This window comes from Lucilia cuprina, chromosome 5 (genome assembly GCF_022045245.1).
Source record: "Lucilia cuprina isolate Lc7/37 chromosome 5, ASM2204524v1, whole genome shotgun sequence".
In the NCBI taxonomy this organism is placed as follows: Eukaryota; Metazoa; Arthropoda; class Insecta; order Diptera; family Calliphoridae; genus Lucilia; species Lucilia cuprina.
Window position 1 is genome coordinate 34,173,082 of NC_060953.1, and position 16,994 is coordinate 34,190,075.

General features: G+C 28.3%; 5 protein-coding genes and 1 long non-coding RNA gene across 8 annotated transcripts; 2 read left to right on the forward strand and 4 right to left on the reverse strand.

The window, feature by feature from the left end:
• Positions 1-879: 879 nt before the first annotated feature.
• LOC111683465 lies at positions 880-1,631 on the reverse strand. Its single transcript, XM_023445537.2, has 2 exons — positions 1,278-1,631; positions 880-1,170 (listed from the first exon to the last, which is right to left on the reverse strand). Exons 1-2 carry the CDS (start codon positions 1,555-1,557, stop codon positions 1,124-1,126), a joined length of 327 nt encoding a protein of 108 aa, XP_023301305.2. The 5' UTR covers positions 1,558-1,631; the 3' UTR covers positions 880-1,123.
• Positions 1,632-1,831: 200 nt separating this feature from the next.
• Positions 1,832-2,832, reverse strand: LOC111683464 (NADH dehydrogenase [ubiquinone] 1 alpha subcomplex subunit 5). Its single transcript, XM_023445536.2, has 3 exons — positions 2,672-2,832; positions 2,324-2,485; positions 1,832-2,263 (listed from the first exon to the last, which is right to left on the reverse strand). The coding sequence occupies exons 1-3, from the start codon at positions 2,690-2,692 to the stop codon at positions 2,072-2,074; spliced, it is 375 nt and encodes a 124-aa protein (XP_023301304.1). The 5' UTR covers positions 2,693-2,832; the 3' UTR covers positions 1,832-2,071.
• Positions 2,833-3,714: 882 nt separating this feature from the next.
• LOC111683460 (UDP-glucose 4-epimerase) lies at positions 3,715-10,980 on the forward strand. Its single transcript, XM_023445531.2, has 4 exons — positions 3,715-4,248; positions 4,813-5,073; positions 9,724-10,014; positions 10,087-10,980. Exons 2-4 carry the CDS (start codon positions 4,831-4,833, stop codon positions 10,606-10,608), a joined length of 1,056 nt encoding a protein of 351 aa, XP_023301299.1. The 5' UTR covers positions 3,715-4,248; positions 4,813-4,830; the 3' UTR covers positions 10,609-10,980.
• Positions 4,205-4,926, reverse strand: LOC124420104. The gene is made up of 2 exons (XR_006941034.1): positions 4,519-4,926; positions 4,205-4,455 (listed from the first exon to the last, which is right to left on the reverse strand). It is a non-coding gene; the product is annotated as an uncharacterized LOC124420104 (long non-coding RNA).
• On the reverse strand, positions 10,877-13,106 carry LOC111683467 (probable trafficking protein particle complex subunit 2). Its single transcript, XM_023445539.2, has 2 exons — positions 12,902-13,106; positions 10,877-12,837 (listed from the first exon to the last, which is right to left on the reverse strand). The coding sequence occupies exons 1-2, from the start codon at positions 12,986-12,988 to the stop codon at positions 12,505-12,507; spliced, it is 420 nt and encodes a 139-aa protein (XP_023301307.1). The 5' UTR covers positions 12,989-13,106; the 3' UTR covers positions 10,877-12,504.
• A 416-nt stretch (positions 13,107-13,522) lies between these two features.
• LOC111683462 (F-box only protein 28) lies at positions 13,523-15,742 on the forward strand. 3 transcript variants are annotated; one of them, XM_046952841.1, is made up of 5 exons: positions 13,523-13,824; positions 13,880-14,007; positions 14,095-14,444; positions 14,559-14,758; positions 15,091-15,742. In XM_046952841.1, exons 1-5 carry the CDS (start codon positions 13,705-13,707, stop codon positions 15,508-15,510), a joined length of 1,218 nt encoding a protein of 405 aa, XP_046808797.1. In that variant the 5' UTR covers positions 13,523-13,704; the 3' UTR covers positions 15,511-15,742. The 3 variants fall into 3 exon arrangements, with proteins under 3 accessions (XP_046808797.1, XP_046808796.1, XP_023301301.2); XM_046952840.1 differs by having other exon boundaries at positions 14,095-14,758; XM_023445533.2 differs by having other exon boundaries at positions 13,524-13,788; positions 14,095-14,758.
• Positions 15,743-16,994: the final 1,252 nt, after the last annotated feature.

Genomic DNA, 16,994 nt, shown 5'->3' on the forward strand with positions numbered 1-16,994 from the left:
GAACAGCTGTTTTTTGCAAACAATACTTTTGTAAAATGGAAAATTTTGGAAAAATGTTAAATAAACTTCAAAAACAATAATTAATAAAACAAAACAAATCATAAAATTTCAATTTACTTAAAATATTAAGTTTTTGTTCTTCCGAAATCATTGTTTTATTGTTTTTGTTAATTGTGTTTTCTCGCTTATAACTTGAGTTTAATTGACCAATTACTCTCAGTTAAACTAAGATTATAAGTAACTTTAGTGATAACTAAAAAACACGAAATATATATTAAACCAGGTTTAACCAAAGAATGAAGATTATCTTTATCAGAAAAACTCGCCCTTAATATTTTAAGTAAATAGTAATTTTCTGATTTCTTTTGTCAATATTAATACTGTTTTAAATGTTTTTTTACATTTTTTCTAAAATTAATTTTTTTGGGTTTTAATTATGATGGCGGTGCATTAAGCACTCATATTGCCAGGTTATCACACGTTTGTCCAGAGAAAATCCCACCAAACGAATTATACCTTCATATAGGAAATCGGAATATACGGACTTTATTTCATCAAAAGTATTATTGGTCTCCGCTAGAAATAACTTATAGAGTTTTAATGGTCTCCCCCAGTATATATTTGAGTTTAAATGGTCTCCACCAGGTTATATCGTGAGTATTTTATTTTTACAAAATAAGGGGGTAAATCTTAATCCCCTTATTTTGTAAAACGCTTCACCTTGCGTTGAAAATATTTTCATATAAATTAATCGGGATTTCAATTCTACTGAGGGCGGGTTTCTTATTACTCAGTTAAAATAGGTATAACTTGCTGTTATTTCAGTACTTGTAAATTAACCCATTAAAATAAAATTTCAACTTTGATTTCAATATTTTTCAATTACGTTTCTTTATTGTAATTATTAATGAACTTGTTTAAAACAATTTTAAAAATTCAATGTAATTTTTAAATTAAATTCTTTAAATTAAATAATAAAAAATAAACAATAACAAAATAAGCGCACATTAAAAAGTTCAAGAAGTTTATCATTCTACATTTAGTACATGTACGACTACATATGGATTGGAATTTTAAAATTTCACCTTCATCAATTGTAATAATAATGAAATGTATTATTTACTTATGTAAACAGTACACGAAAGCCCAAACGCCAATCAGCACCGGAACCTTTAGCAGGATATTTTTTTATAGATAAATTTGTAAAACAAAATAGAATTATTTACGTTTCCTATAATCATGATGTAGATGAAAGCGTGCCGAATAGCGAGTATTACCGTTTTGTAAGGAATTTGAACGATGTAAAACTTTGGCCGAACCATCTATTTGTGTGTTGCCGTCGGTACTACGCCATAGATTTGCAATGGCCTCAAGTGCAATTTCCGTTTCATCTTCTTTGTCATCATGTTCGGCAGACAGGGTTAAATCAATTTGTCGCTTGAAGCGTGTTTTCAGCAATTGTTTTTGTGTTCCAACATTATTTGTTACTGGTGCCGAGTGGATTAGAACTACCAAAACCAAAAGTAAAAAAGTGATTATTCTGGTAGAGAATATCATTTTAATACTTTTGTAGAGATTTAATACGAGTAGTACAAGTTGATTGTTCGAATATTTTAAGTAAACTGAGTTGATAAGAGACATAACTACAGCTTAAATGAGATGATAAGCGTGGTGTACCCATATAAAATAATGTATTTTAGATGGAATTATCTAAAATATGTATTAAGTTTAATATTTAAGTCAAATTATTAAATGTACTAATTCGAATTCATATTCGAAAATTCATATCAAAATTATCTATAGATACCAAATTAAGTACATAGTCAACAAGTATTTTGGGAAATTCAAAAATCTTTATTAACAAAAATTCAAATAAACGGTATTAACTCATTATAATTTCAGTTATTCATCACAATAACAATTTCATCATTATGCTGTTAAGAAAAATTTTGCCCTTACTGAAATTACTTCTAACAAAATAATTTTCCATGCATCTTTACATAAAATTCATAGACACTTTGAAAATTAGTTCTTAGCATATTTTTGTTTTAATTTATTTACTTTTTATAATTTAAATTTTAGGTTCAGTAATTTTTGCTGGTGGCCAATCCCACTGTTTGTTGGGAATAGGTTGTGCCAATTTTTCCCAAGGTTTCCAGCCCAACATTTTACGTGCCAATACCAATTCATTTTCAGCTTGTACAATTAATTCCTCAACTTGGCCACAGCCAATGGCTTTCTCCAAAGCGTTGATGTCTTTGTTCTGTAAATATGTCCTCAAATAAAACAAAATATTTAAAATGAAATATTTTTTACTACTTACGCTTTCTACAGCTTTTGCTCTTTGTTGTACAATTTGTTCAGTGTATTTGCGGTAGGCAGCATCCTGAGGCATCTTGGCAACGGCTCTTAAGATTTTACCATACAAAGCACTCAAGGTATGGTGTGGATTAACGGCTACAGCCAAGCCTGTTAAGCCGGTAGACTGTAAATAATCGGTTAAGTATTAAAATTATATTTTACCAAGGTTAGGTATTTTGGACAAAACATTTTCGGAAACACGTATGACATAACAAAAACAATTCACTATTTTTCATTTCCTAGACGTTAAATGATTAGGGAATATGTTGCGTTTTGTTTACAATAATTAATTAACAAAGTGCATACTTACTGCCTTCAATATTTTCGACATGTTCACAAGTTTTTGCAATAAAGGTTTTTTTTAACAAAAACACTGGATAAAAACCACAAATCTCAGAAAGAATTGAGCTGAAAATCGAAAAAAATAAAACAGCTGGTCAAGATGCTTGCCAGACTTCCATATAGTGTTACCATATTTATACGGTTTTATTATTGTTGCGGCGAAAAATTGTAATTATATATGGCAATATTTGGATGTACACTTAGAGATTGAAAAGTGATTTTTAAATTTCTTTTACTAAAAACAAATAATAATGCAAAAGGCAATACAATTTTGTTATGTTATTGTCTGCTTGCAAAAAATATGTTTTAAAATTTATTTCAGTTAAATAACTGTTAAAACAGATACAATGTTTCAGCTTTCTTGCGGTAACTACTGTGACTGAAATTATTAAACAGTCACTCGCAAGGTTTGTGATCCAACTTGTGCGTAGCCAATTTAAAATGGCTTTAATATATAATTTTAAAATAAAAATCATTTCAATCTAAAAAAGCGTTAACGTTATGTTATGAAAATACCGTTACCGATATTTTCCGTTTGAAACAATTTCTTCGAAAATATTCCTTTTTTTAAAAACTTCTTTATTGAAACTGTCAGGATTTTCAAAAATGTTTATAATTTGAAATGTTTTGTATGTAAAGTCAATATTGATTTAGTAAAAACTTGTAATTTTACAAAACTATAACGCAAAAATATCATTACCGAAATAATGAATACTATACAAAATAAATAAAAATAAAATAAATAATTTTAAAAAACTATTGCTATGAATCCAAATTACTATCATAAAAAACTATTTCATTTATTAGTAAGTGAATTTGTATTATATTTTCAATTATCCTTGATTTTATGTTTGTACATTGAACACACCGAATTCTAATATGTTGCCACCATTGATTTTCTTTTTTAATTAACAATACGGCAACTCAAACAATTGCTTATCAGAAAAAAGTGAGAGAGTCAGAAAAAAAATTCAATAGCTGCGTGAAAATTTTTTATTTGTTTATACATTTTTACAATAAATTAATGTCAAGTATTTAAGTAATAAATTGTTTATCTACTCTTAAATAAAATACTTGAAGATTAACTGCATTTATTCAAAATAAAAACATCTACAGTGCATGCTATTTATTAATGAAACAACAAGATAGATATCAAGAATTAGTAAACACTTAATGGGAGCAGCAACTGCAGCTAAACAGAAATCTAACTTTTGCGACGTCGGAACAAGAACATAAAACATCCAAGAGAACTTGCCCAGTCTCAACTCAGAAGCGGCGGTGTGTAGTAAAAATACGGACGTTTAACAAAAAGCCGTATGATACGTTGAAAGAAAGTTTGGCAAAAGGCAGGGGGAAAAGTGAAATTGTTAATGAACTACAAAGTAAAATAAATACGCGAATTATTTCATCAATACTATCAACGTTTTAAGCAGAGAAAAGTTATAAAAAAACAGAAGCGTGTGTTAACTTGTGGTGTTGAAGAAGGGCGTAAAGTGTTAAATATTTGAAAAATATTTAATTTAAATACAAGAAATATTAACAGAGGTCAGCATCTTTAGCACCGAGTATACTATAGTATATATTTTTTTTATTCATAATTATGATTATTTCCGTACGTTCAGGTTTTTGACTGACAACCAGCTGCTGTTGCTTCTAAATTTGCTCTCTTCTAAATATTTAGTTGTTTGACCAGTGGTGTCTGCCAGTTTAGTGATTGTTGTTGAGTATCATCTTCAATAACATCATTATTATCTAAAAAGTTAAACAAAAAGATTTAATTCTCAAATTGATACACTATAACAACGTGTTGTTTACACCAATAAAGTGCTCATTTTTATTTAAAACAGTTTTCCAGATAGCCTGACTGACTGACCGACGGACATACATACAGGTTCATAAATATGTATATTGGTGTTGTACCAAGTATTTAGTTGTGAACATTAGCAATACTAACGAACATCTTTGCGCATAATTCTTTAAAGTGTAATAAATAATTGTATTGCTGACGTCAATAATAAAAATTCTTATAAAATGAAACTTTTACTTTTTCCAACTAAACGAGAGCAATAATATAAGTGTATTATCTTTTGTTATTCATAATATATCTAGAACACTTTTTTAAACGAGATGGCTCCCCCAACGGTATTAGTAACGGGTGGTGCTGGTTACATTGGTTCCCACACTGTTTTGGAAATGTTAAATGCTGGTTACAATGTTGTTTGTGTGGATAATTTGTGTAATGCCTATAGTTCCAGTACGGCAAAACTTCCCGAAGCTTTAAATCGTGTCCAAGAAATAACTGGCAAGAAAGTACATTTCTATCGAGTCGACATTACTGATCGCGAACAAGTGCGCGCAGTTTTTCAAGAGGTAAGTCAGTTTTAATAATTATTTTGCATTAATCATATTCTTTAGACTTTAACACATTTTTTAAGATTTGTTTTTTTTTATTGTATACTTGTGTGTATACATTTGTTTAGGCGTGAGTTTTTTTATTGAATTGTTTCCATACATCTTCCAAGTATTTTTTATATTTTAGTTCATTGCCCTTTTCATGGCCTAATAACATAAAATTAACATCTCATTTTGAAATTTGCTGCTTATAGGTCTAACTATATTAGTTATGATTTTCCAAATTATTTAGAGCACAAAATGTTTGTTGTGGGTAATAAATATATTTTTAATTTATTGTGCAATTTAAACTTGACATTGAATTATTGTTGATGGTTCATTGTCTTTTAAATATTAATGATTTAGTATCATTTTACAGTGCAATATTAAATTGTAAAAAACATTAAAAATTTTCATCAATGTTAATTCTATGTGAATTTTTACAAATAGAACTGCAAATGTATTAAAATTTATCATTTTGTTTTATTTTTGAAATAGGAGTTATTAAAAAAGTGTAATAAAAAACTGTAATAATTATATAATAATTTTTGTGAATTTAAAAGTTGTAAACGCTTTTTATTAATTTTTAAAAACGTTTGTTTCCCTTAACAAAAATAGGTCTCATGTTGTATTTTTTATTTTTAAATTAATAAATATATTTGTTTAACAGCTACAACAGTGGAAAAATACTTATGTTTGAACAGCTTTTTTATAGATTATCGAGTGTTTATTTTATTTCTTTATAAAACATCAATTTAATTCTTTTTAAATAAAAGTAAGAAATCAACTTAAACGTCTTTCTCTGAAAGATAAAACAAATTTCAGTTAATTTAATTTGATATAAAATTTTTCAATCAACTACTTTATGAAGCTAAACAGTCTAAAGTGTTAAATGATAAGATAATGAAATTAATAAGAAATTTTTTCTGTTAATAGATATAAAAAAGTAAAGATAATTTGATGATTAATCCAAAACTACAATACTAAATATTTTTAGGAAATTATATTAAAGAGATTTTCAAACGTCGAAAAATCAAAATTAAATCAGAATAAAAACACGTAGAATTAACTACTACTACAATTAACATACTTGAAGTACTACCAAATTTGGTGAAAAATTATATATAACTAGATCTAATTTTATTCCTATATTCGCTTACCTTACATTTCATTTTGACATATACATTTTTTAAAAATTCTTGCAAAAACGATTATTAAGTTAAAAAGGGTTATTAAAATTTGTTTTTATATGGAAAAAGTGTGTAGTAAACCATTGTTAACTTTAATAATCGTTTTTGCATAAGGCGGTTAGAATTTACTTTTTGTTACAAAACATTCGATTTCATTTTATTGCTGAACTAATGTTTAATTTTCTTTTTCATTATTCTGCATAAAACTTCTACATTTTTTTAAAATTTAAAAAAAAAATGCAGACTTTATTTAGAATTCAAAAAATATTGACATCAACATATTTTTTTTGATTTTCACCAAAAAATAAACATTTCAATTTAAAATATATAAAAAACAAGTAGGAAAGTATAGTCGGGCATGGCCGACCATATAATACCCTACCCCATGAGTATATTTTTAAAATTTTTACTATTTATAAAATTTTTATTTTTTGTAAAGAAACTTTTATGTTGAATATTACCATAATTCCAAAATATTTAAGCCTTTTATTGATAAAAAACTAAAATTTCTAAATAAGGCTTTATATAGGTCAAATATGGGCCGATCCTCGGTAAATTTGGGAAAAGGGTATATTTCTAAATAACAGTTAGTTTTGTTGAGTTTCATTTGTATCGCAATGAAACTCAACAAAACTAACTGGTTACAAGTCAATTTTAGACGTTTAAGTCATTTTTTTAAGGGGGGTTTGTATGGGGGCTAGGGTCAAATATAGGCCGATCCTTACGAAAATCTGCAGTATCATTTATACTTATATAAAACTTATTTGTGCCAATTTTTAGAGAGATAGCAGAATATTTGACGTAATTATAGCATAAAAAGTTCAAATCGGGAGGTACAGTTGTATGGGGGCTAGGTGAAATAATGGACCGATTTCAACCATTTTAAATAGGCTTCGTCCTTGTGCCAAAAAACATGCTTGGTCCAAATTTCATCAAATTATCTTAAAAATTGCGGCCTGTACCTTGCGCACAAGGTTTACATGGCCAGCCAGCCGGACAGACGGACGGACGGACATGTCTTAATCGACTCAAAATGATTCTGAATCGATCGGTATACTTTAAGGTGGGTATTGGACCAATATTTTTGTATGTTACAAACATCAGCACAAACGTATAATACCCTCCCCACTATAGTGGTGTAGGGTATAATAATATATAAAATAATTTCCATCTACTTTTTTATCGTGTTGGCAGTTTTTTTTTAGAATTTGTTTGTAGAATTTTATATAAACAATACACTATATAATATTCTTACATGTACAATCGCTTATTGTTAAGATAACTAAAAATAATATTTTTAATATTTCACAACGTTTCTGTTTGCTTCCCTTTTTTGGTTTGTGTACGTGTTTCAAAGATGTTGTTATGTTGTTTGTTTTTCTCAATAACATACTTTAAATGATGCATTTTGTTTTTATTTTTTTTAATTATGTTTTTTTTAGTTCCTTTTAACATCATAGTAACAATATTCAGAATACTGATATCAGCCTATAGTTATTATTTGTTTTACATTTTTTACTATCAGCATATTTTTTACATTTCTTATCAGTGTTTTTAATGCACTTTTACTATTATCATTGCTGTTTATATTTGTTTGAAGTTGTAATATTTAGCTTTAATATGTATTTTTTTTGTTGTTTCAACTAAAAATTGCCAGCAGTATCTGTTTTTTAAGGTCAAAATATTTTCTTTATTTTCAAGTACTGTGATCACGTACATGCTTCAATTGAAATCATATACATACATATACATATGTATGTGTTCTTAATTTTAATATGTATGTATCTTTAATTTTCATTGAATTTGGCACATCTTGAGTGTAGATTTTCACATTTTATGTTTTTATTATGTATTGATTATGACGCACGTGTTACTCTTGATGAGTGATGGAATTTCAATTAAATATTAATCACGTGAGTGTAGATGTTCGTTGTGCAAACATTTTTGAAAATTATGCAAGTATTTAATCAACAATGTACATAGTATATGTACTTACATATTTACTCTAACATGTGGAATACATAACTGCCCCTAACATTTTTAAGTTTAACATCATTAAAAAATTTAAGAAGTTTCCTTTTATATTTACTTTGTAATTCAGAAATATTCAAAATTCTAAAAATTAATTTAAATACAATAGATTAAATTAAGTACGATACATCAAATAAACCTAGGGCACTATTGGCATCCAGGACTTGTTCAGTATTTGTGAGGGATGATGCATGATATATAGTTCTAAATTCGACAAAATGCCGTTAATGACAAATATTATTTGCGTTCCTGTCAATTTACTCGTCCAATTTTGATTAGTTCTGTGCGTAATCCTAAATGTTCATTCAGGTTCCGTATCACTATTCTAACATCAGACTTGCTCATCAATCCAAGTGAATATATTGGACTTTCTCGCCCATGTTTTTATACCCTACACCATTTTTGTTGGGAAGGGTATCTAGAGTTTGTGCTGATGTATATAATGAATTGAAATATGGGTTGTATGCCCCAATAAAGTATAGCAATCGGCTGAGAATAATTTGATTTAGTCATGTTCTCAATTTGGTTTAAGGACGAAGCCTATTGAAAAATCAGTTCATTATTTCACCTAGCCCCCATATAACTGTACCCCCAAATTGTCCCAAAATTGTGTTAAAATTCCTAGTATCCCTTCCAAAATTGGCACAACTTAGTTTTGTGCAAGCCTGAGTTACTTGTAATTTTAGTACTGATCGGGCTTCATTTGACCCCATTACAAAGTCCCGTTTAGAAAGTGATTTAAAAATCTAATAACACAAGTAGAAATTGAGGCAAAAAACAACTTAATAGCTCTATACTATTCACTGGTGTAGGGTATCATATGGTCGGCCAGGCTCGACTATAGATTCCTACTTGTTTATTCAGTTCTCGTTGGGTTGTTTTTGTATCAACCGAAAAAACTTTCGGTTGATACAGCTGTCGCTGGGTTGACAATCTTTGGCCGAGTATGACTCGGGTCGTTCCGGAGCGAAGATCCAATTGTCGTGGGAATGGTTCTCGTTGGGTCAAGTGGTTCGGTGTACGTTATGTTAATTTCTACGATTTCGCATCGCTTTACCGCAAGTACATTCGCTATTTTGTCGTCAATTATTCCCGGAATCTGGAAGATTATTACAGTCCTGTTCTAATTGTTTTTGTCTGACTGTAAAACTGTCTTGATACCATATTTTTTTTTAATCCAGTTAATATATTCTGTTAATACACGGATTTTTGCTAATGCTCAATGTATATATAAAAGTCCGTTGTAAAGCCATTTGTAGCAATGGATAATCATATATATTTGCTTTAAAGATCCGCTTTACTAAGATTTTCCATTAACTTAAAGAGATTAGTTAACAGTTTGTAGAATTAACTTATTTAGCAATATGAGTAAACATAAAATAATTAATATATTATATCTTCTTTTTAGCACAAAATTGATATGGTAGCACATTTTGCTGCCCTTAAAGCTGTTGGTGAATCATGTCGCATTCCCTTGCAATACTATCACAACAACATGACCGGCACCAATGTCTTGCTAGAGGCCATGGCCGATAACAATGTTTTCAAATTTGTATACAGTTCTAGTGCTACAGTTTATGGAGAACCACAATTTCTACCAGTTACAGAAGAACATCCAACTGGTAATTGTACTAGTCCCTATGGTAAAACTAAATACTTTACAGAAGAAATTCTTAAGGATTTATGTAAATCAGATAAGGTAATTAGCTAATTTTTAGATTAAAAACTATAAAAAAAATAATAATATTAAAAAATATATACAATTTTTTAGCGTTGGGCAGTAGTGTCTTTGCGTTACTTTAATCCTGTGGGAGCACATCCCAGTGGACGCATTGGAGAAGATCCAAATGGAGAACCAAATAATTTAATGCCATACATAGCTCAGGTAGCTGTGGGTAGACGTGATTGTCTACAAGTCTACGGTACCGATTTCCCTACTAAAGATGGTACTGGTGTACGTGATTATATACACATCGTTGACTTGGCTGAAGGTCATGTTAAAGCTTTAGATAAACTACGTAATATAGCAGAGACTGGTTTCTTTGCTTATAACCTGGGAACTGGTGTAGGATATTCTGTACTTGAAATGGTTCATGCCTTTGAAAAGGCATCTGGTCGTAAAATAAATCATAAACTTGTTGAAAGACGTTCGGGTGATGTGGCCACCTGTTTTGCTGATGCTTCTTTGGCTGCAAAGGTTTTAGGTTGGAAAGCTAGTCGCGGCATTGATGAAATGTGTGCTGATACTTGGCGCTGGCAGAGTAATAACCCCAATGGTTATGCTGTAAAATGATTTAAATTTATAACAATTGCATTTTTAAACTTTATTATTTGATAACAAAACATTCTTTAAAACATGTATTTTTTAATGTTATTCAATTAATTTTTGTGTGTGTCTGTGTGTACAGTGAAGTGTTTGTTAGTGTACATAATATGTAGTATGTCTTGCCTTGTTGTCACTAATTCTGCTGATGACAGAAACGATGCTCATCTATGTACAACAAATCTACAGTACAATACAATATTTTAATCATTGATGTTGTGTTTGTTTTGTTTTTTTATTTTATTATTATTTTTTTATTTTTATTTTTTTTTGCTTTAAAGTACATAAATTAGTCATTGTTTAACTAAGAATTCACACAATATAAATAATATTTTTATTTTATTTAAAAGCATTTTTTCTCCTATACAACAAATATTTTTCGTTCCTTTATTTCTTTTATTGTCTGTTTTAGTTTTTAGATAAACATAATTTTATAAAAAAAAAAAATTATAAATATTTAGTTCAATTATGAAAAAATCAAATGCATTTAAGCATTGCATAACATATATTACTATAAATTATATTATTACGTGTATTACATATGTAAAGAAATAAAAATGAAGAAAAAAAGATTATTATGCAAAAAATGTCGTACAATATTTTTAATTATTAATTTTTTCTCAATTTTAGCTATCAAGAATTCAAATGGTCCCAGCAAAAAATAATTGATGTCATATTTTACAAACGACATCTTAATCACTTCTAAAAATGCGATTATATATTTTACGCTTTTATAAACCAAATATTTCCTTACAAATGGAAACCCAGTTAAAAACTAATGAACTTTGGTGAAAAACTAATGAAATTAACATAAGGATGTCATTGAACGAATTAGGTATGTTTATTTTTGACATCCAAATATTGGATTTTTATTGCATCTATGAATAAGATTATATGAAGTTAATAGTTGTCAAAAATGAACAATATCCCTCCAATGACACGCTAATGTAAAATTCATAGGTTTTTCACCAAAATTAGAAGTACTTCAAGTATGTTATTTGTGGTGAAAAATCTACTTCTTTTCTCATTTTTTTTGCTGAAATTGGCAAAAATTCCTAAAGGAATACTGATTTCGGAAATTTTTTTACCAAATGTCAAACGGTGAAATACGATGTAATAACTACATTTTAATTTGTTTCATGAACTGATGCTGTTCTCATTACGCCCATCCTTTATTTTTTAAGTCTACTCACTAAAGAAATGGGATTGAAATTGTTTTATTCTATATATTGATATAAATTTGTGAAAAAATTGATTTGGTATAATCAGAATAAAAAAGTACATTCTTAATGCTGTTTTATACAATTTTTAAATTCCATTTATCATCCCTACACTATAGTAGAAAGGATATTATGCATTTGTTCCGATATTTTTGACAAACAAAAGTATTATTCAGATACCCATTTTGAATATAATAGTCGGATTGTCCATGTGAATTATAATAAAACTGCAGTCCACAATTTCTAATATAATTTAATAATACATATTTGAAATCGGTCCATTATTTCAACTATAAAGATTTAAAAAAAATGTTTGAAAATATTTTATCATAACATTGTGATTATTAACAGCGTTAAATACTTATCGAATATTGCCCATTCAATTTTTTATAAATACTAAATTTTAGCCAATTTTGTAACCATTTTAAAAGAATTAAAGAATGACATTATTAATAAAATAACTGCTGAAACCATGGAGCGATACAAGTGTACCCTAAAAGCAAATAAATTTACTCCTTACTGAGTTTTTAGAAAAAAAATCATAGTGATATTTTATAAATTTAACTATGTATATGATTTATTTTAAATTAAAAACTTATTTATTTAGATTACGTACAACTATAATTTATATTAAATATGAATCAATTTAAGATAACAAATATTTTCTACCATACAATTGAGCCTTCTTCTCAAACATGGGAGATTTAATAGGCGTGTTTACTTTATAGAAAGAATTCATTGAATATTTTACATAAGTCTCATAGACTTCATTAAAGAAATTCTTAATGCCTTCATCATTTTTATTATCGTGGACAATAAGAAATCGTATCTGACTAGCAGTTACGAATGCAGATACAAACCATTGATTAAACCGATCTATTGATTTCAAATGCATATTTGGAGTTTTCCATTTATGTTCATCAACTAAATCCAAAGCTGCATGTGCTATAAACTGAGACAAATGACGATGGTCTTCTTTCTGTAAGCAAATTTGGGGGAGTTATAAAAATGGATATCTAGGAGTTATCGATTATGAAGCTTACTCTCATTTCTTTGCTAACTGTTGTGAATTCCATTTCAAATATAGGATTATCATTATGGCCCACAATAACGAAATAAAAAGTGGGCATTTTGATAATTTAATATATATTTTAATTGGAAAAGGATATAAGAAAAAATTATTCAATTATACAAAAATTGTTGATGACGATTTATTGTTTACTTTTTTAAATACAGCTGTAAAGCAAATGTAGCCAGATTGTTGAGAAATTGAAACCACTAAAATCAAGACGGAGCCAGAGAAGGAAAAGGCTCATTCAAATTTAATACCATTTATTTTTTATTTATTAATTATATTGCACAATTTGTATTCGAGCTGTGTGTAGCACAGATAAAGATCAATATTACTTTAGGATAACACTTTTGTAATTCGATATGATATTGGATCATATAATATATTAATCAAAATGGATTTTAGAGAACTTCAAAATATTGTATGAATGAATTTAATGTTGTCCACAAAATTTGGACTAGAACGCATTATTTCTACAATTAATTATTAGCAAGAATTACTACCACAGAAAATTTTTATTTCACAATAAAATTTCAACTCTGTCTTGTAGTTTTTGATAATTTTTTTGTACTGGCAACCCTAACACAAGTCGTTTGTTGGTGTAATCACGACTTTGCAAAATATTTAATTATTTTCGTCTTCTTCATTGTTTTATTTATCGTTCAAAACATTCTAGATCCAAAAACATTAGAAAGATTAGGAAAACACGTTAAGGGATAATACTTAACAAATTTTTCCACAAAATTTTTAAAATCTTTTCAAGAAGACGCAAAAATGAATATTTTCGATTTGCCAAATGTGATGTTAATCGAAATTTTCGAGTACCTCAGTTACGACGAAGTGTCCAAAAAAAGACTGGTGAGTAGGAGGCAAAAACAAAGGATGAAAAACCAAGTAATTTGTTGCCCAATTAATGTAAACAACTTAAAAATGTTTCATTTAATAAAAGGTATGTAGACGTTTCGACCAAATCGCCCAACAAGTTCTCAATGGAGGCTTCAATAAGGTCATTAAGCAACACAGTGTTAGTTTCAAACGCATCAAAGCTTTATTGCCAAGACGGGAGTCGGAGAGACGGTAAAAAATGAATGACATTGATATATACATACTATATGTTTTTTATCATTCGGGGTCTATAAATTATTTATTTTTTATTTTTTTTAGAAATCACTGCCTAGCACGTCATGCAGATATACTTACTTCCATTGAAACCAGAATCTCGATGCTATCCATGACTTATACTAAATATATGGACTTAAATCTATGCTGCTTTATACCCGGTCGTGTACTTGATGAAATCTTTCGCATTTTACGTTTAATATCGAAAACTAATAAACCACTGAGGCCTCACGAGGTTTTGCAAGAGTTACGTGACATTTCATCGATGGCCATCGAGCATTTTGATGAAAAGATTGCCAATAATCTTAAGAAAACATTTGCCGACTCCAGTAAAATGTGTGGTGGTAGTGGTTATTGTGCGGATACTAGACGTTTGGCAGCGACTAGTGGTTTGGGTAATATATCGTTCAGTGGCATGGGAACTTCAACTCCCGCAACATTTAATAGTGCCGCAGTCTCTATATACGGTAATAATTCATATGTTCTGGAACCTCTTACACAACGTTTAGGTTTTATTGGGGAACGTCTAAGTGGAAATTCACTAAAAACAACATTGAATGAAAGCGAACCTGTTCAGTCTTCATTGCCATCAACATCTGCAGGATTTCTGGAACATTATCAACATCCTGTTGGAGGCTGCCCAGAAGCTCGCACAACAATGATGTATTTTAAGAAACTAGAAACTGAATATAAGAAGGGAATTGTCAAGGTAATTGTGTTAATGTGTTTGTTAATGAAATACAATAAAGAGAGAAAATTTTCTACAAATAAGGACTTTTATCATATTACAAATTATTTACCACACAGTCTGTTGATGAGAATGACAAAATTTATAAAAAAAATGTATTAACATTACCATTTTCATAAAAATAGCTAAAAAAAATTACTTTTACTTACAACAATTAAAAATAACAAAGGTCAACACTAGACCTTAACAAATTAATTGGAAATCGTCGTAAAACCATAAAAGCTTAATTTTGCGTTTAAATTTGATCACACACATATATGCATATTTACAAAATAATATGTATTATCTTGCAGATGCATCGTATGCAGCAGGTGCAAAATCTACAAAATAAAAGATTGCAACAAACTTTAAGTTCAGTTGCCGAATTAAACGTACAAATTGTGGAATTAAAGAAACGTTTGGAAGATGTCGATGCCAAAAATCGCGAAATATCGGCCAATATAAGACATATTAGTGGTGGTGAGCCCACTAAAGCTGAAAATGTAAATGCTACAACAGCAAATAAAATTGATAGCAATAATGATGCTAAGGATGAAAAAGCTTCAACTAGCCCCACTACAAGCAGCTCTGTAACAATGACATCGGATAACAATTCAAAGAAAAGACGTATCGATGATGATGGCCAATTGCTTACTAAACCAATAGAAGATGCTATTGACAAACCTGAAGAAAACTGTGATCTACAAGTGAAAAAACCCAAACTGCAATCCTAAATTGATCAAAAAAAAAAAAAAAAAAAAAAATTGAAGTATTTAAATAATTCTAGTGTTTTTGAGTTCGCTATAACATCTATCAATCAAATTCTATTAGTTATAATTTTCATATGCATACATTATTTTTTACATGTATTTCATTACTTTTTTTTTAATATTTAAAAAAATATAGATACATATATGTACTAAATTAATATATATTTTGTAATAAAAATATATGTATATACATAAAGAATTATCGTTTGCTGAAACATAAAATTACTAATTATATGGATTCCATTTTATATGTGTATAATCAAATAAAATTCTATGCTACAAGTTTGTTCAGTGGATACAACTATTAAACATGTAAAATACTTTAATTAGTATATTATTTCAAATTTATTTTTTTTTTTACTTCTGAAAAACATCTGTAGTTTTATTTTTAATTTATCGATATAAAAGTGTATATATTCAATAATATGAATATATTACGAATTTAAATACATATATTATGAATTATTTTATAAATATTACATTCATTTTCTTTTATAGAAAAAATATTGCAGAAATAAAGATTTTTTTATAATTAATGTGTTTTTAATTTCGAGAAATAGATTAATGCATTTATGATTTATGAGTATTTTCTGAAATACATCACTGCACAGTGATTTATTTGCGATGCTGGTACAAATAAGTGATGCACTTTAAACATACATAATATGTAAGTGTAAAGTGCATATTAGACTCTATTACTACGTGGTAGCCAGTAGTGTTCTAATAACGAACCTTCGATTTGATCCTTCCGCGTCAAATCAATTTTCTCCATAGATTTTTAATCAACCTGCTTAAGAGCTAAATTTTAATGAAACCTCCACCCCTATCTTTGATTTTTTTCCGTGAAATGTAGTGTTTATAATAGTTTTTATCGAAATTTTTACACATTTGTATTAAAAACTTTCAACATCTTGTTTAAAGTAAGTAACGAAAATATTAAAGCATTAGCAGCGGAAACTTTTTTACCGCTCGCAAAAGTGATGTATTTTTTCGACGTATATTTTTAGGCTCTATGTGGAATGGACATGGGTCGATTTGAAAATTTCAAAAATTGTATAACAATATATGTATGTGTGTACATTGATATGATTTTCAATGAAAAATGTGTAAATGAAAATAATGTCCATGAAATAATTAAATATTTGATAATGTGTGTTTTGTCACTTTTTTACGCAACATACATATATTTCTTAAACTATTTAAAGATTATTATTTTTTTAGTTATTTTTATATTGTTTTTTTTTTATTATTATTATGCATAAAGTGTGCACCAACTGATTGGCATCAACAAACATCACAATCTAATCGTTAGATGCAATGTAGTGATGCATTACCGAATAGTCCCCAACAAAAATCTATTCACAACAAAACAAATTACGTTGTTGAAAAAGGAGTTATGTTAATTCGTTAATTTGAAACGAAATTTTTTTCCATTTAGCAAAAACCGG

Coding starts and splice junctions, on each gene's coding strand:
- LOC111683464 (XM_023445536.2), bottom strand. CDS start 2,692: ATGTCGAAAATATTGAAGGCA. Junction 2,486..2,671: donor TGTCGAAAATATTGAAGGCA/GTAAGTATGCAC, acceptor GATTATTTACAG/TCTACCGGCTTAACAGGCTT. Junction 2,264..2,323: donor GAGCAAAAGCTGTAGAAAGC/GTAAGTAGTAAA, acceptor ACATATTTACAG/AACAAAGACATCAACGCTTT.
- LOC111683460 (XM_023445531.2), top strand. CDS start 4,831: ATGGCTCCCCCAACGGTATTAGTAACGGGTGGTGCTGGTTACATTGGT. Junction 5,074..9,723: donor TGCGCGCAGTTTTTCAAGAG/GTAAGTCAGTTT, acceptor TCTTCTTTTTAG/CACAAAATTGATATGGTAGC. Junction 10,015..10,086: donor ATTTATGTAAATCAGATAAG/GTAATTAGCTAA, acceptor ACAATTTTTTAG/CGTTGGGCAGTAGTGTCTTT.
- LOC111683467 (XM_023445539.2), bottom strand. CDS start 12,988: ATGCCCACTTTTTATTTCGTTATTGTGGGCCATAATGATAATCCTATA. Junction 12,838..12,901: donor CAGTTAGCAAAGAAATGAGA/GTAAGCTTCATA, acceptor ATTTGCTTACAG/AAAGAAGACCATCGTCATTT.
- LOC111683462 (XM_046952840.1), top strand. CDS start 13,705: ATGAATATTTTCGATTTGCCAAATGTGATGTTAATCGAAATTTTCGAG. Junction 13,825..13,879: donor AACAAAGGATGAAAAACCAA/GTAATTTGTTGC, acceptor ATTTAATAAAAG/GTATGTAGACGTTTCGACCA. Junction 14,008..14,094: donor AGACGGGAGTCGGAGAGACG/GTAAAAAATGAA, acceptor TATTTTTTTTAG/AAATCACTGCCTAGCACGTC.
- LOC111683465 (XM_023445537.2), bottom strand. CDS start 1,557: ATGATATTCTCTACCAGAATAATCACTTTTTTACTTTTGGTTTTGGTA. Junction 1,171..1,277: donor TTCAAATTCCTTACAAAACG/GTAATACTCGCT, acceptor ATCCTGCTAAAG/GTTCCGGTGCTGATTGGCGT.